Source organism: Phallusia mammillata, chromosome 6 (assembly GCF_965637545.1).
Source record: "Phallusia mammillata chromosome 6, kaPhaMamm4.hap1.1, whole genome shotgun sequence".
Lineage (NCBI taxonomy): Eukaryota > Metazoa > Chordata > Ascidiacea > Phlebobranchia > Ascidiidae > Phallusia > Phallusia mammillata.
The window spans coordinates 24,129,579-24,154,530 of NC_137257.1; the positions used below are offsets into that span (position 1 = coordinate 24,129,579).

At 37.8% G+C, this 24,952-nt stretch overlaps 2 protein-coding genes and 1 non-coding gene across 6 annotated transcripts in view; all 3 read right to left on the reverse strand.

Moving 5' to 3' along the window:
* Positions 1–24,952, reverse strand: part of LOC145232029 (uncharacterized) — a 44,678-nt gene that overhangs the window by 2,124 nt on the left and 17,602 nt on the right. The window contains exons 14-28 of one of the 4 annotated variants that reach the window (XM_080096521.1): positions 23,951–24,268; positions 22,873–23,453; positions 22,119–22,270; positions 21,696–21,792; positions 21,269–21,344; positions 10,711–10,756; positions 9,421–9,447; positions 8,518–8,557; positions 6,687–6,919; positions 3,429–3,615; positions 2,529–3,055; positions 2,028–2,266; positions 1,512–1,596; positions 703–790; positions 234–478 (exon numbers count right to left, since the gene is read on the reverse strand). In XM_080096521.1, the coding sequence (XP_079952647.1) occupies positions 234–478; positions 703–790; positions 1,512–1,596; positions 2,028–2,266; positions 2,529–3,055; positions 3,429–3,615; positions 6,687–6,919; positions 8,518–8,557; positions 9,421–9,447; positions 10,711–10,756; positions 21,269–21,344; positions 21,696–21,792; positions 22,119–22,270; positions 22,873–23,453; positions 23,951–24,268 (2,941 nt within the window). Of the gene's footprint in view, positions 1–233; positions 479–702; positions 791–1,511; positions 1,597–2,027; positions 2,267–2,528; positions 3,056–3,428; positions 3,616–6,686; positions 6,920–8,517; positions 8,558–9,420; positions 9,448–9,650; positions 9,714–10,710; positions 10,757–21,268; positions 21,345–21,695; positions 21,793–22,118; positions 22,271–22,872; positions 23,454–23,950; positions 24,269–24,952 lie in introns of all 4 variants that reach the window. The other 3 variants (XM_080096520.1, XM_080096519.1, XM_080096522.1) reach the window with 3 other exon arrangements.
* On the reverse strand, positions 1,213–1,286 carry Trnat-ggu (transfer RNA threonine (anticodon GGU)). Its single transcript has one exon. It is a non-coding gene; the product is annotated as a tRNA-Thr (tRNA).
* LOC145232031 (protein FAM200C-like) lies at positions 4,262–6,561 on the reverse strand. Its single transcript, XM_080096523.1, has one exon. The coding sequence runs from the start codon at positions 6,237–6,239 to the stop codon at positions 4,479–4,481; it is 1,761 nt and encodes a 586-aa protein (XP_079952649.1). The 5' UTR covers positions 6,240–6,561; the 3' UTR covers positions 4,262–4,478.

The following is a 24,952-nucleotide window of genomic DNA, read 5'->3' on the forward strand; positions in this document are numbered from 1 at the left end:
CTGAGTTAAAGGGTAAACGCACGATGAAACCAAAAAGGTGATTTCCTTAAGTAATACTATTTTAACGTATTAAATGTTCCACAAACAACTTATTAAAAACTCATTTGACCAAAATGAAAGTTTTTGCTACAAAAGGTTCCCCATGCACGTGTATGCACGAACTGGTAACCGTTTTAATATGATGCAATTATATTTAATATGCTGTTATTTTTACCCACAGAAAAGAATCTTACCTTGAGTTCACGCTGTAACGCCCTTTTCTTCAACATCTTTTCGTTTCTCACTGGGTCACGTGACAGCATGGTCATCTTTCGTCGCAAGGTGGCGCGCCTGTCCGTTCCCTGGAAATCCACCTCGGCGTGCTTGATGGCGCTGAAGAGCTCACCAATTCCCTTCTTCTCTTCTAACTCGGCACAAAGCGCAGCGGCAGCATCTTTCGCAGCGACATTCGAAGTGCTAGAACTGGCGCTAGGTGTCGCTGTCGTGAACAAAAAATGACTTGTTAAGTTAGTTGTGTAGGTGAGTGTAAACCAAGAGAACAAGCTAGGGTTTTTAGTAATTGACAAAGAATTAAGGTATCGGACTTGTACTTTCGAGTTTTGGTCCCAATTTCAGACCGGCTTAGAACTCTGTTGTGTCTATTGCAACATTAGCAGTAAAAACCCCCATCTGAAATAGTTAAGCAATAAACTGAAAACTCACAATCTCTTCTCGGTGAATCTTCCACTGCCAGTTTTGGTCTTCCAGCTCCGTCACGCCTCGGTGGGTTTACCGCCATGGTTGAAGGATTCTGTGACGTCACAGAAAGAAACGTGGTTAGAAGGCGAAGGCGTCTTATGCTAGGCGTTAAAACGATTTTTGTAACATATTTTTATTGCTAGTAATAATGGAGTATTGAAGAAGTATTGTTAAGTAGACATGTGTTTACAATATCAAAGGTTTACAACTAGGTTGGGAAATCACAATGATAAGTTGGTGGTGCACAAAACAAGCATGTTGACTGTTGTATTCTTTGTACTTTGTAAAACCTTATTGCAATTGGGGTTTACCACAAAATAGTTTCCTTTCAAGCTTTCCAAAGTTAAATGAAAAAGAAACTTGACAATTGCAAGTTTAAATCACAGTACGCCAGGCCCATTGAAGGCGCTATACCGAATCAGCCGGTCACCAAGCATTCACCACCATATGGCAAGGCGTAGGCTAGAAAAATCTAGCCTGCGGTGGGATTCGAACCCACGACAGGAGTCTTACCGGGACTCGCGCTCTACCAACTGAGCTACACAGGCTCAGTGGAGAATCCGCCGAAAGTCGAATCACAAGCACCGTTGCCTGCCTCGTATGCTGCACATGTCAGCTTCGTAGTAGGGGATCGCCAGATTGACCAGCATCAGTTTGCAAATTTAGTTAATAAATAAACAAAATGTAAAAGGGTGGAAAATAATAAGTGACAAATCACTTAAAGCTAATTTTTTTAAGTTTATATTTTTAGAAATGCAATGCTTGGAGCGTACCAGGTTAGTCGCAAGGTTGGTGAGAGCGGGAGAAGACGAAGCATGACTTAAACTTGGATGCGGTGCAAGGGACGACCTGGTAGGTCTGTAAATATAAAGTATATGAATGGTCAACTATGTATTGAAGTCGAAATTTCCATATGACCCATTAAAGAGTAACCGATTGACCAAAAACAAACACCATGCTATACAAAACATCCACAAATTTCGGCTCGGTTCTTCGCCTAATCCGGACAAAAACTTCCAGCGAACAAAGAAGTGTCATATAATTTGCTTGAAAAATTTACAAAAATATTCCCTTGATCCAGGCATGTCTAAATTGAAATACCCGATTCAAAAATTGGCAGCAAATTTTGAAAAATAAAAGTTTCAAAAAAGTCAACACGTTGTGGATCTTATACAGAATTGTTAACAAACCTTCAAATTCACAACAGAAGTAATTTAACAAACCACTGCATTATTGACATGGGTTTACAACCACGCCCTTTTACACGCCCCCGAAAATTGACCACTTACATTTCGTCCATTTCTGTTGAACGAGGTCGGGTATAAAAATCGCTCTGAGCAACACTGGCTGTTGACTTTCGTTTTTTCTTCTTCCTCTTGCTCGAGAAGAGAGCAGCAATGGCGCTTGCGGTGGAGGAGGATTTTGGCTCCTCCTGAGGAGTGAGAGGAGGAGTGGAAGGCTCGGGGTTATTGATGCGTATCGTCGGGGAGTTTGGAACGGAAGCCTGCCGCATGCGGATGTTTTTCGCCTGCAAGGAAATATACTTGACATGATCTTAATCCGATGTCCCAAACGCATATTTTATGACCATATTGAAAAACTTTTTGTTAAGCTTCCGGTAAATTATCATCGGAAGCGCTCAAAAGCATAAAACCGCAGAAATTCAATAATTCCAATTTTCAATGTTGCATTTATGGTGCAAACGTTTTAGCTGTTTGATTATTACCAATGTAAAAAAATGCTATTTACTTTTGACAATTGATCGTTAAAACTTTCTCGGACAAACTTACCCTTTCAGCGGCAACTTCTTTCGCTTTCAAGTATTTACTCTTTTCTTCTTCATCGCTTTCCGAGAGAGTTTTCAGCGACAGTGAATCCAAACTTTTCGACAAAGTTTTATCCAATTTCTTCCGGCCGGCTCCACCGCGATGACGTCGCTGCTCTGGCGTCACGTTCGGTTTGACACGTGACGGTGACGGAGGCAATGACGTCAGGGACCTGGTGACGGAAACCGAGTTGATTGAAGAAGCTGGGCTGAGACCCCCTGTCGCTTGGATGTCTTGCTCCAGTTTCATCGACTCTGATTGGCTGCGGGAACGCACGTGACCGTTTACTTGAACGCTGATTGGCTCGTTTATGAGGTGCTTGTTGTCTGGAGCAATAGGGGATGTTTTATCCGGGGCGGCAAGGAATTTGTTTTTCTCGGGCGAGTTCTCTCGGCTCTCACATAATTTTTCAAGGTCAGTTGAAGAACGATCTCCGGCTGATCTCGATTCTTCGGTGTCGCTTTCACTAAAGTATTGTTCATCTGCAAAATCTAACGGGAGTGATAAACACTGGAGTATATGGTTTAAAATCTTCTTTATTTTGAAATAAAGAAAATATTTTAGAAAAGTTTAGGACTTTTTATAACAAATTATGGCGTCCTAAATCATGAGCTGACGGCATTTCTTACATACAGCTAAACAACAGGGAAGAATCTGTTAAAACTACTAACATCATACCTCGCGGTAGACCCACATTTAGCTAATTAAAATCTAACCCCGACCCTAATAGCCTTAACCGTGAGCAATTTTAGAGATATATCCTATTAAATGGGTAAAAGTGCTTTGCTCCACCTGTCGAGAATTAGCTAAATATGTGCCAGCCATGTTGTATGGTGTTAGTAGATTTTCCGAAGTATCTGTTACCTTTCGACTTGCTATCCTCAGGTTGGTTTTTCAATCCTTCAAACTTGTATTCGATTGAAGCAAGCCCCATCTTGTTCATCCACTTTGACATATCCATCTGACGGTCGGCAGCGAAAAAGAAAGTTTTCCGTTTCGGATGGGAAATTCGGAAAGCCAGTTTGCGTTTGCATTCTGGAGCTGGTGCGATCTGAATAAACAAACCTGTTTATGACGATTCAGTTTAATCGCATAGATTAATGCACACTTATTTATGCTACAATATATATCGGCATGAAGTTTAAATGAAACGGGCCAGATTCCGGGGACTCTGGACATTTGAATTGTAATTTTTCTTATTATTCCTTTAATTTCACACCTAATTTGGACTTTTAAGTGTTTTGGTTTGAGCTTGCAGTTTCAAATTTGAGTCTATAATTTCGGACTACTAGCAGTTCAAAGGCAAGCAAGTTTCTTTAGCATTGGGACCCACTGTGAACATGTTATTATTTGAGTTAGTTATCAGGTTATTTGGACTTTATGTAATATGTAGCATACATTTTTTGGCGTTTAAAATGTGCAAGCAGTGCGCAATAACGTAACTTAGAAATAACATCGTTTACTGGTCCTAATAACTAAACCAGTGCCCTCAACTATATTTACTGAAAGTATGGCTTAGGGCCGACTATTATGAAATCGGCAAATCATTTGGAATTATAATAAGTCAACTAGCCCTCTTTGTGTCACAAGGGCACAAAGCGTAATTGTTCACGGGTCAAATATTTCTTAAGTATTTCAGTTTTATGGACTAGTTCAGGGGTTTTCAACCTTTTTTTGCTCATGGCCCACTAAATTAGTAAAAAATGGCGTTGGCCCATTAACGTTTAATGAAAAACACCTAATGAAAAACTTCATCAACGAAAAACACCAAGTTTCAACAACACAATGAAAAACTTCAACGAAAAACGCCAAGTTTCAACAACACAATGAAAAACTTCAATGAAAAACTTCATCAACGAAAAACACCAAGTTTCAACAACACAATAAATTAATCAGCTGAACATTCACACAAATTTAATGAGAAGGTTGTTGCTGTAGTTTGTCCACAAGACTTTGTATTCTGGGTGCAGTCGATGAGAGAGCGCACCGTATGTCAGCTGCAACATCAAGTCTGTTGCGCGGCTTGGATTTTATGTTCAATAGGGATGAAAATGCTGACTCACACAACCACGTGGTGGTGAAAGGCAGTAGTTTCATAAGACAATTTTTGCTGATTTGTGAATATGATGAGGACACTTGGATCCAGAATTCAGTGACAGGCACATCTTCAAATAGGTCACGACAGCCTGAGTCATTTCTAAGGTCAATTAGTTCATCTTGTAACTCGTCATCCACTTGCTCAATATCAACACGAAATGGATTCCTCACAAGTGTGAAAGCATCTCTGCTAAGCTCTGGAAAGTAGGATTTGAATTCAGTTTGTAGAGTACCAAGGTGGTCTGCCACTTCATCCCTAATCTCATCATCCACATCAGATATATATGCGAAACTGTGAAACATGTCAAAGTTACCATTTGTCACTTTACGTCTCCAATTGCCCAGCTTTTCAACAAATGCCCTTGTAAAGTCCACAAACTGAATGATATCTTTTCCTTTTCCTTGCATTTTTAAATTCAGCTGGTTCAAAGCTTCAAAAATATCCACCAAATATGCCAAGCAAGAAAGGAACTTTACATTTTCAAAATGTACTGCAAGTTCAGGTTTTGCTGTTCCCAGAAAGACCTTTATCTCATCATGGAGCTCAAACACTCTGGCTACAAGGTTACCTCTTGACAGCCATCGTACTTTGGTGTAGTAGAGAAGTTGCTTATGTTCAGAATTTAGGCCTTCACACAACTTCCGGAACAATCGAGTATTTAATGCGCTGTTTTTGATATAATTGACGCTTTTAACGACCACATCAAAAGCGCATTTAAGACCGTCAGGTAAGGTTTTTGAAGCTAATGCTGCGCGATGAATAAAGCAGTGAGTGGTCACAAGATTAGGTGCTTTGTTCTTTACGAGCGTCTGGAATCCACTCTTGGCACCTAACATGGCTGGTGCGCCATCAGTGCACACACCACACAAACTTGCCCAACTTATGTTCTCTTTATCAAAAAATTCCTCGACCTTAGCCATTACATCTTTTGCCTTTGTGGTGGTTTCCAATTCACTGCAAAAGAGCAGCTCTTCTTTCACATTTTTCTCTGTTACATAGCGAACAAAGGCCATTAGTTGAGCTGCTGAAGAAACATCTGTTGATTCATCCAGTTGCAGAGCAAACAAACCAAACAATGACTTATCTTTAACTTCGGTGACCACTTGCTCTTTTATATCATTCGCCATAAGATCAATTCTTCTCTGAACTGTGTTGTCCGACAAAGGAATTGACTTTATCTTTCTTTCACTTTCTTCACCCAATACATTTCGAACCATAGCCAGAGCACTTGGCTTTACAAGAGTCTCACCAATATTATGAGCCTTTTTCTGTTTAGCAATAAGTAGGCTCACTTCAAAAGATGCCTCTGTCAGTTTCTTATCTGTACGTGCAAACGATCCAGTCTTGTCAAGTCGTTGACGCTTCAAACCGTTTTCCAGTCTTTTAAAGTATTCAATATCTTTTCCCTTAAGGCCAGGATGATTCTTTTCCAAATGATTTTGTAATTTGGATGGTCGCAGTGATTCATTACTCAAAACACGATAGCAAATGACACATTGACCCTTTTCCTCACCTCGATCACTGAATGAAGTAAACCCATACTTTATAAAATCTTGATTGAATTTTCTTTTTGCCATGCTAAATTATTAAAATCTTTATGCTATTAAACGTTAAATTGAATCATGTCTAAAATCAAAATTGAATTTATTTAACGCTTGTACAGTATTTCAAATTCACTGCCCAGTGCCCACTCAACCAAAGTGTACCAGCATCAACGCAAGATAGCAACTTCCATAAACAGTTAAGCATTGTTAGCAGAAATTATGTCGTCACAAACGTAACGTTCTGTGTTGAATGTTCATAATGACATGATTTCTGATATCGCTGTATGCCAAGCTCTGTGGCCCACTGAAAACAGCGTCATGGCCCACTACTGGGCCATGGCCCATAGGTTGAAAACCTCTGGACTAGTTAATAGAAAATTGATTTTGTTAATTCTCGGATATTGTAGCGTGTTTTGGAGCCCTCCTTTGCTGCTCTAAACTGCCTTGGACATTTTAACGTTAATAAATCTTTCAACGCACCTTGTATCCAGGAAGACTGATGTAGGATTCAGCTCTGCGTTCGTCATCTTCATCGTTGCTACGGTAACAGTAGATCGCTCCTTCCTTGATCACCACCCAACGTTTCGCCCACTTCTGGGTGAGAGGACCCCCGGTATTGGCTCCTCCCGCTGTCTTCTTCTTCCATAACCATCCCTGACAATCTCCTCTTCCGAGATCTTTGCACGAGATGCGACGCTGACTCTTCATCTCGGCTGTAGGAGGAGAGGATTGAGGTGGAGGACAGAAGACGGATTTTATACTCTCCCATGTTTGCATCATTTTTGTTGATCACGCGAACATTTATTTACAAAACATTATGTCGGTTGAAAATACATGAACTTCAATGCCAGAAAAGGCTATGATTAAACACACGTTAACTGCACAATATAACCTGCTGCTAAGATCAGTTTTAGTGTAAATTTGAAGCTAAGGACCAAAGTTTTTTAAGCATTTTGCCAGTCAGTAACATGGCCATAACTGTTTTATTTATTCATATAACTTAGTTCAATGCCACGTATTAACCTCTTAGAAGCAATAAGAACTAAAACGCACTTAATTTAACATTGCAGTAAGCTCTCAAAACTGTAGCATTTACATGAAAAACGAGGTGGTTTAGCGAACGTCTCCTTGAATTACTCTGCTTTAAAAGTTTTTCTATCTATATTCACCTGCACTTGTGCTATCGTAACTGTTACAGAAATCCTATTCTCAAACTTTGATATTGAAAATGTCGCCTTACCACACTTTGTCACAAATCATCACAACATTGATGACTTGAATTAAATACTGACTGACCGCGCTGACTATAATAAGGATCTGATTAACTTGTGTGTAACGCTAACAGCTGCTACAACGTTCATGTCAACCTGGTGGTAGAAGCGGCCTAATACAGTCTCCTAATATAACTATGCAATACAACTAAACATATTGCAAAGTTTCGGCTTAGCAATGCTTAAATATGACTCCAGTATTTATTCTTAAGTTTGATAAGGAGCACACAATCTCATACACTACATCTTGAAATACCTGCTAGTTTATGCATCTAATACTTATTTAGTGTCTAATACTAGTGTTTGATTATACTATTCTGCAAAAGAACTACACACAAAGAAAGATTCTATTTAAGTATCACTTACAAAAAATCAAATACTGCACTGTATTACAACTGTACAAACCAGGTGCTGTTCTCCAACTAATCTTCTTCATCAAAGCAAACAAAGACCTTGCGCAAAGTGAAAGTCTTTCTTGTAGAAACATTGTTTTACGACACAACTTTGAAGTTTCCTCGCCCATTTAACAATTGTCGTCTACGTGCATCGAAGTAAGGATTGTGCACTTAATTGCTCGTAAACAAAAAGGGAGTGGTAGCATGAGATTCTATTTGAATAATCTACTGACGATGCTGTATTAGCGAAATATATATATCTTTAAAACCAAAGGGTGAACGACTAAGTGGTTTTTCTGAACTTACATCTATGGCCGCATGAGAGTTATTATTTTATCGGGTTGACACATTTTTGCCACAGTTTTAATCGTCAATATTGTTGCCCAAAAACGCTTAGTAGCTCGTTCAGTGCATTTTGTACCGTGTAGCAACATGTTTTTTCAATTAAACAATTTTAAAGTACCCCAAAGTTATAATAGCAGAACAAACATGCTATTTACGTATTTGGCGTTACATTTTAACTTGCAATGAAAATTGTACGAATTGATTCGTTGTAAATCCCCCTTATTCGAATACAACCAGACAAATAATTCATAATTATTGTAAGTACATTTGACACACAGTTAGAAAATCCAATGAGCTTACCTGTTAGGAAATTGCCGACCCTACTCTTGTCGGAGTTTTCCTGCAAAGATAAAAATCAGTAAAACTTTCGTTTTAAGTTGACAAACTTTGAATTATGCAATTTTTTATTGATAAGATTTTCGGTTATAAATTACACGCAAATATTTTTGCAAGTATTCTAATGATGATAGTGACACAACTATACGCATTTTACTCAAATTACCACAACATAAAACTATTCCAAGATGCTTACAGAAATTTTAATGAAAGTCAAGGTTAAAAAGGTATGTTATAATGCATATATTGTCAACACAGTATATGCGACTAATTGTTAAAGACCAAATGATAACGTGACAAGCACAATCTAGCACAAACGCTTAACTTGAAAAGCAGCATAAGCTTTCAAGGAATGTTAAGAAAGAAATTGGTGTAAGTACAATACAAGTAATAGGTCAATGCAAAGGAAGTCTGATTCGATATTGGAACGACTTGTCAAAGTTTAAAATCTGTCTAAAGCAGACTGAGTGTTGTAAAATAAACAGAAAAAGACAGCGAAAGCTTCTACAAGCGAAAGGTTACAGATTGAATGTAAAACGCTAACACAAATTTCATTACTGACGCTTTTTATCGACGTTTAGTTATTTGTTTTTAGGAAAACTTGGGCAAAAACATTTAACTTTCAAAAGTTAAACCTTGGAATTGGCTTGAATGTAGAAAAGTATAGTTTGTAATAATGCCAATCTTTTGCTTTGCCATGAAGAATTTTTTGCTGTGTATGTATTTTTTTCGAAGCAGTGTTAACATTCTTATCCGTAACATAGTTTTGACAATTATTTGAGAGTGAAAATATATTGTTAAGTTAGGTGAAATATTAGTAGTAAAGAAGACGTATAATTGTTTTAATAAACAACATGCAAAGATAACCTTGGACTTTTTGCTTCGCTGTACACTCTGCATTGGAGGAAGCAGAAAAAACAAAAATCAATTCATCTTCTATCCCAAAATAACACCATTAATTTCCAAGACACAACTTTCAGTGTACTCGGTTTTAAACACAAGTCGTCATCACCGAAAAAATGTCATAACGGCAAACGCTGGAATTCCAGGTTGCAAATAATAAGTCAATCCCCAAGTTGCATAAGCAGTTAACTCACTGGTGTTTCTGACAGTACCACCCTTAGCATGAGTGTGTCTGGCGGTTGGGGCCTATTGTCCGGCTAAAAGAGGCGTAAAGGTAGGATTTCTTTAACCACACAGTTATGTCATTGACCAATAGAACACATTAATGGTGCAACAAATACACCGCACAACTTTAAGTTGGATACAGGGATGTAGTGTAATAGTGGAAAATTTAGAGCGGCTTTTCGTCAGTTAGGAAACACTAGGCAAGTTTACAATCTGTTCAATATATACAAGCCCTTATATATGTTTTCACAACTTACTATTTTCAAACGGAAAGTTTATACAAAGCCTTAGCTCAGTGAGATTATTACGGTATTACATAGTGATTGTTTAGTGATTACAATCATTGCAACAAGTTGTCATTAAATCATCCAGAGCACGACAGACTAATATGATATCATCAACAAAGCACAGCAGTTAAAAACGTTTTCACAGAACAATATTGATGTATATCCTATTATTACTTTATTGCAAGTGTTGCCATAATCATAGTAATCTATATTTATATATTTCTTTGTTATGTGACTGCAAGGTTAACATCATAGTGGCCTTGGTTAAAATAATGTTTACTCTATTTCGCTTAGAACCAATGCAATATTAATGCATTGCGTCATTAAAGACAACATGACACAAGCTCCGATGTTTAGGCTGACTTATATAACTTGCACGTACATGTAAAATAAAGGGTTCTGTACCAATTCGTCCATGTTAAAAACTAGAGTTTTAAGTCGATGCGGGTTTGGGTTCACGTTTGAATAAAACAGGCTTGATTAGGATTAGGGTTCAGGCGGGTTTCGCGTTTGTACTTTTCGGTTTTAGATTTAAATTGCCATCCGATATAACTATAAGCTTGAGACTTTTAATTAACCCTTACGTTCAATAAGCTCTATCAATAAGTTAGTTTGGCGAAGTTCTATAAATTTTATGGAGTTCAGCGAAAGCTTAGGGGTTTGTGTGGTGGTACAAATTAAAGAACTTCGTGTAAGTTGCTGCGTTGTTGGAATAAATCAAAAAATAGTGGTGTTAACTTACCTTGCGAAGTCGAACGGGCACACCAGCAACTATTTTCACGTCGAAACTGAAAAACAAAATCAAATGGCTTGTTAGCAAACACTTCCGAAGAGGTCCAAAAAATTTACATTCACAAGTTTCCACAGCTAATTACAATGACTTTAGGTTCCTATAGGCACTAGACAAGAATAGGCTTTCCTGATTACATGAACTGTGTTTCATGGGAATTAAGGAACAAGTTTCACCAGGAGGTCGTAGCACGGTTTACCACCGCCTGCACATCATTAACTTTTGACCTTATATCGTTTCTCAGGGGAATTTTACACAGGTCGTTGAGGAAGTAACCTAAGGTAGCTTCTCTCAAAGAGAGTCGCGGTATACCTAAACACGAAATGTTTATCCTTGTATACCATTATTTTAACTGTCATCGTATCTGAACTAGCCGAACTTCTGCTTCTTACCAACACATAAATGAAAAGTTAGTGTAAAATAGCCAAATAACATAAATTCTCGACAGAAAAGATGCACTGAAACATATGTTTTTATTGTTATTGGCAAATTTTACTTTAAACGTGATAAAAACGACGTATATAAAGGTTTAACGTCTGTTACATGAATAGGTAAAACTCTTACCGAAAAAAACAAAGAACAACATGCATTTCAACTATGTGTAATTATATTGATACTCATAGACACGCACAACCAATGTTACTGCCGGAAGAATTATAATGCGTTGGTATGTCAGCATACTCGCTATGTTTTCGAATTTAACACGACACAATATGACAATACTAACCAGACGACCAGTACAAAGTTAATTTATCTAGGCTTATAAGTAAAAAAACAGTAATGTTACCAAGGTAGCAGCCTTTGCAGTCCAAATTCAGTGTTTTACTCCTCTTAACTTTCAGATTACAGCATTCTATTTTTCTTTAACATACGCCACACTAAGTTTGAAATAAAACAAAACAGAAAAATTCATCAATTTTGGTCGTAAAACTTCTTTGTTTTAGGAAGCTGTCAAGCAAATAACTGCTGTGCCAATCTAAGCTCTGCAGTGAAACGGAAGTGGTGGCGTACGCACTGCACAATGCGCGGTGCTAACTGTTCCGCATTCATCAAAACAATGAAGCATCAGCATAGAAAAACTACTGCTGTCACTCAACCTCTGACAACATGATTGTTTAACCTTCTACACGTGGGCTAAGATATATATATATATATAAGGTACCTGAAGGTATTAAGAGTAACTGTTTAAATCATGAAATTTGTAAGAAAAACTTATACATATTTACGACGGTTTACAAAGTGTGCGACCTGTTCGTTCTGTACACAAGTTGTTTACTTGTAGGGAGGCAGTTATAGCTGGACCTTAATGCCTGCAGTTAACCCATATGCATGTCATGCGCACCTTACAAGGTCCTAGGGTTATGTATCATCGTTCCTATATTGCTGTTTTCTGTCAAACGACAGTGCCATTTTTTCCTCCACTATTACATGTAAACACACGTATGCACATTCTGAGTATGTTAGTGGCGTACAACCGATTTAAACCACCTTCCTGAGAAACTCCCGTGTTGGAAGGTAAAATATTCTAAATATTCCAGCCTGATTCTCTGCACATACATGTATGTCTGTTTTCAATATTACAAGAAAAATTACGCAGCATGTTTTTGCATCGACAAGCAATATTCCTACCGTTACTGATCTAAAATACATCACAGTTTAAAACATTTCATTCCATGTTAAAACACTTTTAGCCGGATTTAGAAAAGATTAGCAACATTTATTAATTTGCATTTTAGTTAGGTCGACGTTTCATTTCGTGGTAATAAATGATCAAATATATTAAACTAGGCTGTAGAGACTTCCTTTTGTAACCCACGCAAACGAAGTACGTTTAGTCTAGTGTTTAACATGGTTTTTCGATATCAATGTCCAAATACGCCACAAACTAATGAGAAATACTTTTGTAAACAAACCGCAAATATAACTGCCCACTCAAAGTAAACAGGCTAAAGCTTTAAACTGCAACAACTAATAAAATATTGACTTGAAACGTAACCCAGACACTCTGTTGCCTTATGAATAACAACGTTGTCAATTTCATAACATACAAGACTTCATTCAAGCACAACGTAACATAATACCAGAAGTGAGTCTCAAAATTATATTGTTATACCAACCATGACTACTGTATAAACTCTCTGCTACAATGCTTTTTTTCAAGAGGGCTGTTAACATAGATGTTCACATTTGGGTCCATAGTTGGTCTTTACTCTATACCAGGGGTCACCAAACTACGGCCCGCGGGCCAGATCCGGCCCGCGAGGTCATTTCATCCGGGCCGCGACCACATTTTTTGGTTTGTCAAATCGCATTGATAACTTTGTAACATTTAAAAAAAATCTACTTTTCCTGTCGCCATATGTAGAATTGATATTACCTTGTTTTTTGGGATTACAACGCCCAGGATTGACCCAAAGCCAGTTTGTTACGTCACAAACAAGACTACAAGTGTTAATTGTGCGCAAACAATTGCTTTCTTTAGTCACTTGTGACATAGCATTGCTTGTAAGATGAGACTAACTATACAATTTAATAGTCGCATCACCAGATTTTTAATGGGATAATACAAAGACCATATGTTGACTCCCCTATCAAAATCGCCTTGCGGGCTAAGTTCTGAAAGACGGCGCTGGGGCATGTAAACTGTCCGGCCCGCGCGAATTATTATTAAACTTATCCGGCCCGCAGTGAAAAAAGTTTGGTGACCCCTGCTCTATACTGTCAAATAACAGCTAAATAACATAAAACTTATTTATTCTTTACACAAGTCTTGGACCTGATGCAGGAAACTAATCTATCAAGGAAAGACTCGCTGGACAGTTTAGCAGTTTCGGTGCTTGTATAATTTCCTTGTTGCGTCAAAACAGACACAGCAACAGCAGTAGGGATTGTTGAAAACTATGCGATAGAAAACCCTCTGCCCTTGCACTTCAAAACGACAGTAGTGTTATCGACAAACTTCGATTTTAGACTGTTATTTATTTCAAACACTACGAATCGTCAAAGATGTATCTACAAAAACTGATTCTAGCAACACCTTTCATTAACGCACTTCTATCATATATACAACTTTCAAATACACCTGTAAATCTTCCAGCCTTTGTGATCTAAATAAAGTTCTTCAAATAGTTTTAAAGACTAAAAACAAAGCAGTTTACTTATCAGAAGCTAAAACTGTAAACACGTAAAGCAAAAAATAAAGTTAGTCCATGATGTGACTCCAGTTACGTAAAAAATGGCAACAACAAAAGACGTTTTCTTAGTCAGTAACACTATTGTCCTAGCGTAACTGAAACCTTGCTTATTTATAGAACACCAGGACAAGAAAATTAGGGTGTGTAAACTACGCCCATTTAGTTGCTTGTTTGAAGAACTGTTTGAACAGTAGGAAAACGTTATTTCGTTAATGTTTGATGATTGTGCGCCCTTAGTGACAAATGAACAAACATTAACACCTCGTATCTATGCAAAAGCTTTAGCAATAGGGTGATTGTATAAAAATTTATGTAAGATATCTCAAGACAAAATTTAATACATTCTTTTGGCTCAGCACTTGCCAAGCAAGACAGTACTATAAAACGTAAATATCACAATTCTCAGCATTTTTTGATTAGCATTCATATCAGATCACATAAATATAACCCCCACTCGTACTACTATGAGGACAAGACAGCAATGCAGTCAATTTGGAGGGTTGCTAGTTAAAGCTGACACAGTGATATATAGGTGAGGTTACGCAAGACTGGTAAAGCAGAACCCACAGGACCAGGTAAAAATGCCGGGCTCAGTGAAGTGAACTCAGCGTGAAAAACGTTTGCGTCGTTGACAACACATCACTTCACAACAGGGTCAAAATTAAAGTGAGGATTTGATCACATACAAATTGTCACAGCAGAAAGTGATTAAAAAAGTGTTTTGTCGCCACAAAGTGTACCTATAAAATGGCCACAACTTATGAGCGCAACATTAGTGTAAACATGGATAAAACAATATTGTTCTTCAGGCAGTCTTGTTACAAACAACCGACGTTTCATACGAGACGCCTTTATCAGGATAATATCTTAAAACACAAAGTTCTTGTAAAGCAATAAAAGCAACTCACAAAAAAACAGCGCCAACAATGCTGCAATAAAACTACTGGAAGAGCAATACCCATTTATACAGTATGCCTGGTAGCAACAGCTTGTTTGTTAATCAAACAGTCATAAAATTTAGGAATCATAATCCATAACTAACTTTTTCGCTATCTTGACTACCTTCCAGGGCGTTTGAAAACCACTGCTCCGAAGTTTGGAGTCACAATTCAATGCAGCAAAACTTTGCAACTACTATAAGCGTTTGGAGTTTTTGTTTATTGTCAAGATTTTAAAACGGCAAATTATGACTTAGCAGTCGTAATCCGTAATCTAGCATGACCTTTGTTCGACTATACCAGGGATGGCGAACCACTGACCCGCGGGTCACAATGTGACCCACCACGTTAATTTCAGTGACCCACTTGTAGTTTCAAAATTGTATACTGATTACTAGTGGTAGGGTTACCAGATTTCCAAGATTAAAAAGCAACACAGCAGTTAACTTCAAGCCCTTTGTCAGATTGCCTATTGTCTTAAAATTCAGATTGTTTAGTCAATTGTGAGGCAACAAATATGTTTATTTAAACCAGGGGCAGGCAACGTGCGGCCCTTTTGCACTTTTTGTGCGGCCCTTCATGTTCTTCCAGCAATTTTTAGTAAGTCTATTTGAGAGGTTATCATGTTGGAACTTTTGCTCTTTCAGTTTCCTGTTTGAAGTACGATGCTACACCGCTAAACTAACGCAGTTGAACTCGAAAGGGAATCATCTATTACAACACAATCGTTATTCATAAAGCTTTACTTGCAACAATTGTCCTGCCACAATACACTTGTCTGGTAGACAGCACTGACAAAACCTTGTTTACAGTGTTAGTCAGCGTTGCAGTCTAATAACTCATTAGCAATGGCTACTAAACAAAAAAAGAACTTTTGCAGAAGAATGCAGAAAATTTAATGATGAATGGATTGGTAAATATTTATTCACTTCAGTAAATAGCAAAGCAATATGCTTAATCTGCCAGAATTCAATAGCTCAACCCAAAGAGAACAACAGACATTTTGAAAAAAATCACAATGAAAAGTATGGAAATTATACCATGGAGGAGAAAAGGCAGCTTTCAGACAGGTTAATCAGGAACCTGCAAGCACAACAGCAAGTAATAACCAGAACATCTGAGACTGATTTTACTAATACTGCGCTGAGCTTTAAGATAGCAAAGATTCTCAGCAAACACCAAAAGCCATTTTCAGATGGTGAGATAGTAAAAGAATGCTTGCTGGCGTTTGAAAGTGTGTCAGAAGTATCTCTATCACGTCGCACTGTAGTCAGACGAGTTGAGGACATGTCTTCAGATATCGAATATCAAATAAAGGTAAAAACGAAAGACTTGGAATACTATTCACTGGCATTGGATGAAAGCACAGATATCAGAGACACGGCTCAACTAGCCGTCTTTATTCGAATTGTAGACAAGGATTTTAATGTACTTGAAGAACTGGTTGATTTAAACGCGAAGAAATGCACGACTAGAGGAATTGATATATTTGAAGGCCTTCAATCATCCTTACACAAAAATTGGGATTAATGACTTCAATAAATGTATTTCTGTTGCCACAGATGGTGCACCATCAATGGTTGGCTGTCACAATGGTGTTATTGCTAAAGTTCGGGAGTTGAAACCAGATATTGTTGCAGTGCATTACATTATACACCAGGAAAACTTGTGTGCTAAAGTAATAGAAATGGATCATGTTACTTCAGTAGTAATAAAAACAGTAAACTACATTCGTTCCCGAGGATTGAATCACCGAGAGTTTTTGGGTCACCTTGAGAGCGAGCATGGGGATGTTATTTACTTTACAGAAGTCCGTTGGCTCAGCAGAGCCTCAACGTTGCACCGCTTCTGGCAATTGAAAGATGAGATCAATACGTTTATGAAGTTGAAAGGAAAGGATGTGACACAGCTATCTGATTCTGCTTGGCTAATGGATTTGGCCTTCCTAAATGATATTTCAGAAGCATTGGCTAAGTTTATTGTCCAGCTGCAAGGAAAAAACAAGTTGGTGCATGAATTGTTCAAACACCTTCGAACATTCGAGCGAGATCTTCAACTCTATGAACAAAGCTTGCGTGAACACAAAATTGACCATTTTCCCACTTTAAAAGGTGTCTTTGATGGCAGCAATGAGAACCTGGGTGGTTATGCTCGAAGAGTGGCAGTATTACGTGAGGAATTTTCATCTCGATTCACACAATTTCGAAGCTTAAGAAGTGCCATGACCGTCCTTTCACTCCCCTGTAGCTGTGAAATAAGTTCTGCACCTGTAGAAATCCAGCTTGAATTGAATTCACTGCAGGAGGATGACATTCTTGTACAAAATTTTAATAAGCTAAACCTCATTGACTTTTATAAGTCTCTACCAGTGGCGGAATACTACAACTTGAAGCAATTTGGCAAAAAGTTTGTATGCATGTTTAGAAGTACATATAGCTGTGAGCAATTGTTTTCGCAGATGAAAGACGTGAAAAACAAGCTGAGAAGTAATCTGACTGACCGTCACCTGCTTGATAGTTTGCGTCTATGCACATCTAGCATGGAACCAAACATTGATAATTTAGTTGAAAAAATCCAGCATCAACCTTCTCACTAACTTTTATTTGAACATCCACATGTGTATCTGCTATGATATTTTATATACGCTCGTACTTGTGATCTTCCAGTAAAAGCTAAAAATATGAATGTGTGTTTATTTGATGTGCGGCCCTCCTGTACGCATTGCATTGTCCAAAGTGGCCCTCGTGTTAAAAAGGTTGCCCACCCCTGATTTAAACGTACAACTTGAAACGATTTGTTGTAACTTTGTTGACGCTGTTCGGTTCAACATATTCATCTTTGTTTTCACACAAGAATTTCATAAAATCAAGAATCGTCTCAGCTCAGATATGACTGCAGCGTGTATTAAGCTGAAAACTACCTAAGATTACAAGACTTTCAGAAAAAATGCAGCAACAAGCATCTTAGCATTGACATGTAATAAAATATGTGACCCACTTTGTTTTCTTTCCGAATTTTGAGATCATGGTTGACCCATTCAACTAAAAAGGTTCGCCATCCCTGGACTATACAAAGCTCGTTACTAAACTACTTTACACAGGTAAGTCATTTATGAGCTAAATTCTAAAAGTAGCAACGTTATAAGCTGCACACTAAAGGTTGATAAACGGTGAGGGAATGTCCCTTAATTGCCTAAAAACTTCCTGTTTTAAACAGTGCACATTTGCCAAACTGAGTAACTGACACAATACGAGAGCGGACATATTTACCTTGCTACCTAAAACCACTACTTTTCTCTTGAAAAAAAAGCTATTCAAAATATACAACTACATCCATTTGCAAATGACCAGCCTGTATTCACATTTAAGCACTTTTATAGGGACCTTTTACAACATAATGTGTGCTCATACAGTTATATAAGCAGATCTTGGCTGTCAACTAAGGCCTCGCTCACCCATATGATTCAAAGTTGTTAAGGAACGAAAAAGCCTGAACAAGCACAATAAGTTAATGTTTGACTAGATAAACCGCAAGTCGCCATTTACTTCCACACCAATTGCGCGCTGTGCAAAGTTTGAATCCAACTGAAAGTACATTGGTGCCAAGGACATGACCAAAACGACTTTGTTGCATCTATCTTTCAGTTAAAGTAAAAATACAGCGATAGTAGCAACTGCCAAAAGACCAATGGTACTAATGAACATAGTTTTAATTCCAATTGTATACATATCCAACTCAATATGCTACCGAATAGGATTAAATTCATCTTAACGATACATATTACACTACAAGACCGCAAATAAATCTGTTTTCTGAAAAGCAACGCAACCCTAGCTTAAGTTTTCCTTTTTCCTCCTAAACCTGTAGCTAAATGTCACTGGTGGGAGGGGTTAGGCCTTAGCAAACATCGAAAACAGTTCCCCACACCCTTAAACCTGGAGTACATAAACCTAGCGGGTCAGCAGCCTGACTTGATGTTTCACCACTGAAGTCGAACGGCAATTCTCCTAACATAGTGAATCATACTTTAACCGGCTCAACCATTTTAGACGTTTATGTATTGTAGTTGACATCATCACTTTTGTTAGATATACCTTCCACCTAAAATAATTTTGACCCCAAACGACTGAAACTTTTTAAACATGTAAAACTTAAACAATACAAGTTATAAAAACCAAAAGAAATAAAGTATCAAAGCAATGATTTCAAATTTTGTGTTCTCACTTTCTATGACTGTAAACTATTTTTCTGCAATGTAGCACTAACCTTGTCAAACAGGTTTACCAAAAGATACTACATGTAAAAGCGCAGCACCACGACAAGTTTTATAACTTGTACATAGCAAACTGGGCAAAAATCTATTTTTCTTTTGCTTGTGAAGCATAAAAACGGTTTGACACCGTTAAGGCCTTGCTAAGCATGTCCAGCATATATAAATTCATGATTACAAGTCGGCAGTGTTTACCACAACCATGTAAGACGCCACTTGCTGTGTGGAATCTAGCCGCAGGGGAAACAAGTGCTTACTTTGACATTCCAGTTCACAGCATCAGCCAACAAGCTTAACTAAGTTTGCTTGCACCTATCACTGCTATAACGTGTATTGGTAGCTGCGGTGTATTTGTTTTAAGTACATCAATATGGGCAGTGAGAGCCGATTTTGACTTCCGAGTATTGTCCAACAGAACCAGTGGTCAATTTAATTTAGTGCAAATAAAAAACAGTGAAAATCCTTGATAGAGCAATCAGTAACGTAGTCATTTTTTGATTGTGACGTCACACACTGTTATAATAAAATCGCGGTTAATTAAATTTGGTGCGTTGCTCTTTGAAGCCCACGTAGCGCCTGGTTAGAGAGTTAGTCAATGTGTGTATAGCCGTGTTTAGGTGGATGACGAAATGAGTTATTTCAAGTGCACGACTTTGTCACATAGGTCCACGAGCAAACGACTTAGTGACGTCACTTCGGTATCAGTGACGTAACAAATATGCTATGCCAAGACTTTAACTAAGTTAAACATTCTGAGTTAAAATGGAAATAAGGAAAGGATCAAAAGACTTTGGTTTGCCTTGAAAACAGTTTCACGTTTAAATTGCATTGACATTCCGTACAAATCTAATTGTTACGTCACGTATAAGCAAGATTTTCGCCGTCGTGCAGCGCTCAATAGAACGAAACATATACACAATTCACCATTCCTGCCCTTTTAAGGAAAGGAAATGTACATCAACTATACTAGGCATGTTAAGCACTTTACAACCTGTTCTCGACAACGCCTCTTTAAATAGCAAACTATATCTTCTTTTAGAAGGATTAAAAAAAATTCTGAAAAAAAAAATTTGGGCCTTTTTTCTGACTAACACTTCCACTTTTAGTGCTATACAAAAAATACAACAAAACATTAACTGTTCGTGGAAACCCTCAAGATAAATTACTAATCTACCGCACACATATGTTTTAATATTGTCACAATGGATAAGGAACCTCTTTGGTCACGTAGCCCGTGAAAACAGTTCATTAGTTAAAGAAAAACCAACACTAAATGACCTTCCGCTAAACCAGTGGTTCTTAACGTTTTTGCGCTGGTATGCCTAAAATTTCGTAAAATTTCTTCGTAAACCTTGTCCACTTTAACTGACAGAAGTAAACCGAATTGTAGTGATTGTTACAAAATTTTAGATAATTTTTGGAGTAGCTTTTATGAGTATTTACTGGTGTTTTACGTATGTAATGCAATAAATATGCTGAACTATACAGGTTTGATAGTTTTTTTCTTAATCATTTTCGGATTTTAAAAGGTTTTCGCCCAATTATCCGAATTTTAAACTGATCTTCTAACAAACCTAAAAACTGGAATCCAACTCCAAGAATTTGGCCCAAATTGGACAAAAACATCACAAAGACTATGCTGAGCTGAATAAAAACCAATTGTTGGTCATTTTACTGCTAGGTCCACCAGGCGCTTAACACAACAATATTTTGCAGCTTAACGGCATCAAAAACTAATCTTAGGGGGGTTTAATCGTTGGGGCGTAAATAATTCATAGCTTACGTTAAGGGATTAAATCTAAGTTTGTGGTGAACAGGCCTAAACTTGTTTCACATTTTTTTAAAACGACAATTCGTCACCAAATAAGCATTCAAAATACATTTGAATAGATAAGGACAAAATGTCAAGAAAGAAACATTATAAAAAAGAATAGCTAATATGAATAAACTAAAGGACATGTTCTAAATCAGTTGTTGTAATTGGGCTTGTAAATTATGTATACAATACAAAAAGTAAGAAAATGGAATTATTGTTACCAGGTGCTAAAATATTAAAGCCCCCATTTTACCGTCAGTTTTTAACAGTTGTGACTAAAACACTAGCTTACTTTTCATGTAAATGTGGGACGCTTTTAGACCGAGGAGATTGTTTTTGTGGTGCTGCTATCTCCATTTCACCCATTTCTGTAATAAAAACACGTAAGTTCAAGACTTAAGGACAAAAATCCTGATATTTTCGTTAGCTGCGCGTAAAAATATTGCAGAAATATGCTAAATTTAAACAACTTCAAAATTTAACAAAAAAAAATTTCTGCTGAGATACTGGAAAATACAGTAAGGGAAGAAAACAATTACATTGTTTTAAGTCCAAAGTAAGGCTTAAGTAACTGCCGTATAGTTGATGAGTTAATCAAGTAGCTTTCACGACTATAAGTACCAGTATATATATCATAAATACAACGTCCGTTTTTTATAGTACAATACGACATGCAATACACTTTAACGATAGCATGTCACATTAAGATAGAAGCTTACTTTCAATAGCTGCAGTGTATGAAACTCGAGTAGATTGAGGTGACCTAGATGCAGGAGATTGTGGCTGGGGTTGGGATACTTGTTGATCCGGATCTTTCTATAAGACGAAATATAACAATTACGTATTTGAGTATGAAGTCAGTAGCCTTTGAAGGCACATAGTTGTAATTCGGGACAGTATATCGGGTCGGGTTCAGGCTTAACTTTCAATAAAATAAGCATGATTCTGGCCTGACTTGGTATTTTGGACATCGTCTCCACAAACGTATTGTATATTTATTACAAATTTGTAGCAAAACTTTTTTTTTACACCAGAGTAAACAAAGTTAAATCTGCGTAAACGTAATAGTTAACAATTGTTAATTTACCCAACACGAAAAATACATGTACATGTTATTTATTGTCTGTTAAGCCTCATCTTACTTTGTACATATTGAGACGGTCGATCATTCCGTTGATTCGCTGTTCTCGTCTCGGAGATGACGTCATTAACGGGGGTGGTGACGTCATATGTTGTGACGTACGGGTGTCGGTATCCTGGGACTGAGACCGGCACAGAAGGGCGGAAGGGGGAGCTAGAAAATAAATTAATGTTTGGTGTTGGAATTTTCAAATCAAATAAGTTAAAATCATAGTAAGCCAGGCCTGCATTAAAGGCGTTTTACCGAATCAAACTGGTCACCTAGCATTTCCATTTGGCAAGACACATGCTAGAAAAAGCTAGCCTGCGTTGGGATTCAAATCCACGGCAGGGGTCTTTCCGGATCTTGCACTGTACAAAGTTAGCTACACAAGCTCAATTGTGAGGCCGTCTAAAGTCGGGTCACAAACATTGTTGCCTGCCATGTATGCTACACATGTCAGCTTCGTATTGACCATTGATGTGTTTGCAAGAAGAGTTTACTTTTACAATTGGTTTGTGTTTTGCAGCTACAATACTATCATAGATCATATGTGGTAACAAAATCCAAAGAGAATATTTTGCACATGTAAGCAATAAGGAAAATCTACGGCGTGTTTCATCGTTGGGTAACAACTTGCTGCTTATGGCACAAAATAATGCCAACCTAATTTAAAAAATAAATCATGTCGAATACTGCACAGTTTATTCTTTCCTACAAAATCTACATGTTATTATCTTTAATATCCTTGACAAAAGTTAAACCACTAAAGCTACCTTTCTCTTCATCTTTAAGCAGATCCAAGCTTTTATTCCTCTTCAAACTCTTCCTTGGTTTCGGAACCGGTCTTTGCATCACGACTTCCTTATTCGGTTTCTTAGCAACGGGAGGAGGACTCGAGGTGGTTGGGCGAGGAGCTGATCTCTTTTCAGGCGAGATCCACTTTTCTGGAGAAGATTTTCCTCCCAATGGTGGAGGAGATGACACAGATGATGGTGAGGATCTCAAAGGAGATGAAGTCCTTATTTGTGGAGATGGGGAGGACTTTTTGGCCACAGGAGGAGGAGAACCGCGGACACTGATCTTCATTCCTTGATTCCTTAACTCTGATTTGAGATTATTAATTCGATCCAAGCTCCCTTTTGGTGATGATGACTTTTGTGAGAGTTTCGGAGAAGTTTCGGTTTTGTTTTCTAATGCCTCCTCTCTTTGCTCCGGAGTGAGAAGAGTGGGAGTACTCGCGCTCCGAGTCCTCTTCTTTTTCTCTTTCCTTTTAGAGCTAACTTTTGATTTAAGAAGGGACTGAATTGAGTTGCTCGGTTTTTCTGCGATCGCAGGTTTTTGTTGCACATTGTGTCTGAAAAACAAGTTTGAAAACTTAAAGTCTACATCACTGTAGATAGAACTTCTCATGGATTATTTTTGTTTCAGAGTAAACATCAGTGAACTCTAAACTTGTAAAAAGTAAAAACAATAGGCAGTACAGACGAAACTGGTGCCATATTGCGTTTTATTGCATCGTGTATCAAAAATCGCATAGACAACAATGCGCTTTAAAACAGCCTTGTTTGCCAGATAAGAAAGAAGCCAAGCTGGTTAGTTTTGTGTAGTAACGTGATAAGGCATTTACCCCTGTACTTGAATCACCCAAGGAAAGCAATTTCAGCCACTTTGAGACCATATAGGCTACTAGATACCAAAATCGCGGACTTTTTGTCAAAAACAGTTTTCCGGACGCAGATTTTATGCCGAAATTCCGCACATGTCCGGGAAATTCTTGACGTCTGGTAATCCTATGTTATTTGTCCATAACATACTCTATTAATTTAATAAATATAATTGAAGAATACTCACTCCAAATTGGTCGACATGTTTGCCGGCACGGTTGCGTGCGTAGGCAGTGAAGCTTGACGCGGATGGCAAATCTGATGTAAGCTTGATGCGTCAGCGGAATAACGATGAGTCAGCTTCGATATTGACGAGGATCTCGGCGGTGGCTTGGGAGCCGTCAATGATCTTGGTCGCCCAGTCGAAGAGGGAATTATTTCTTGGTTGGGGAGCTGACTGTTATTATTGTTGTAATTGGCATTGAACTGACGGAGACGCGAAGAATTTTGGCGTTGGTTCTCTGGTGCCCACTGCTGGTTGGAAGGCAGTTGTCTCTTCTTAGCACTGTGATGTAACAACAGTCGTAAAGGTACTTAACTACCGATAAAAACACGATAAAGTAACTTTATTTACTTTCTTACAGCTGAGTGCAGTAAATAAACAATTTATAAAATCAAGAAAAATGTTTGTGGTAAAACATGTTGAAAATACTGCACAGCTAATACCATCGTACTACTGCCAAAACTTGTGCTGCTATGCCCACATCCAGTATCGAAATCTTGTACTATTTCTAATTTAAGTAGAATCAACAACAAGTAGAAAAAAAATTAATGTGTGTAAATTCAATTCGATCAAGTGTTACAGCAGCGGTTCCCAAACTGGGGTCCGTGAGGCAATTTTGGGGGACCACGAAGCTGTTGAAGTAATTCTATAATCTTATTTGGCGTCAGTTGGTGCCACTAAATAAGTTTAAATCAAAGTAGAATTGAGAATCGACTGTCTCCATTGCGAAACAATGGCCTTTATTGAATGACAACTATCAAAAATGCAATTGTTCGCGCACAATCGTAATGTTTTTGTCCTGTTTGTGATGTCACATGCTGTCTTTGGATGATTGTTATGCGCAATTTTGCATAACTAGCTAAAATCCTGCAAACAACTTTCGTTTTTATGAAATACACATTTAGGCTTAAGGACCGCGAGCCCTCGAAATAATGACAAAGGGACCGTTTTGAAAAAAATATGAAA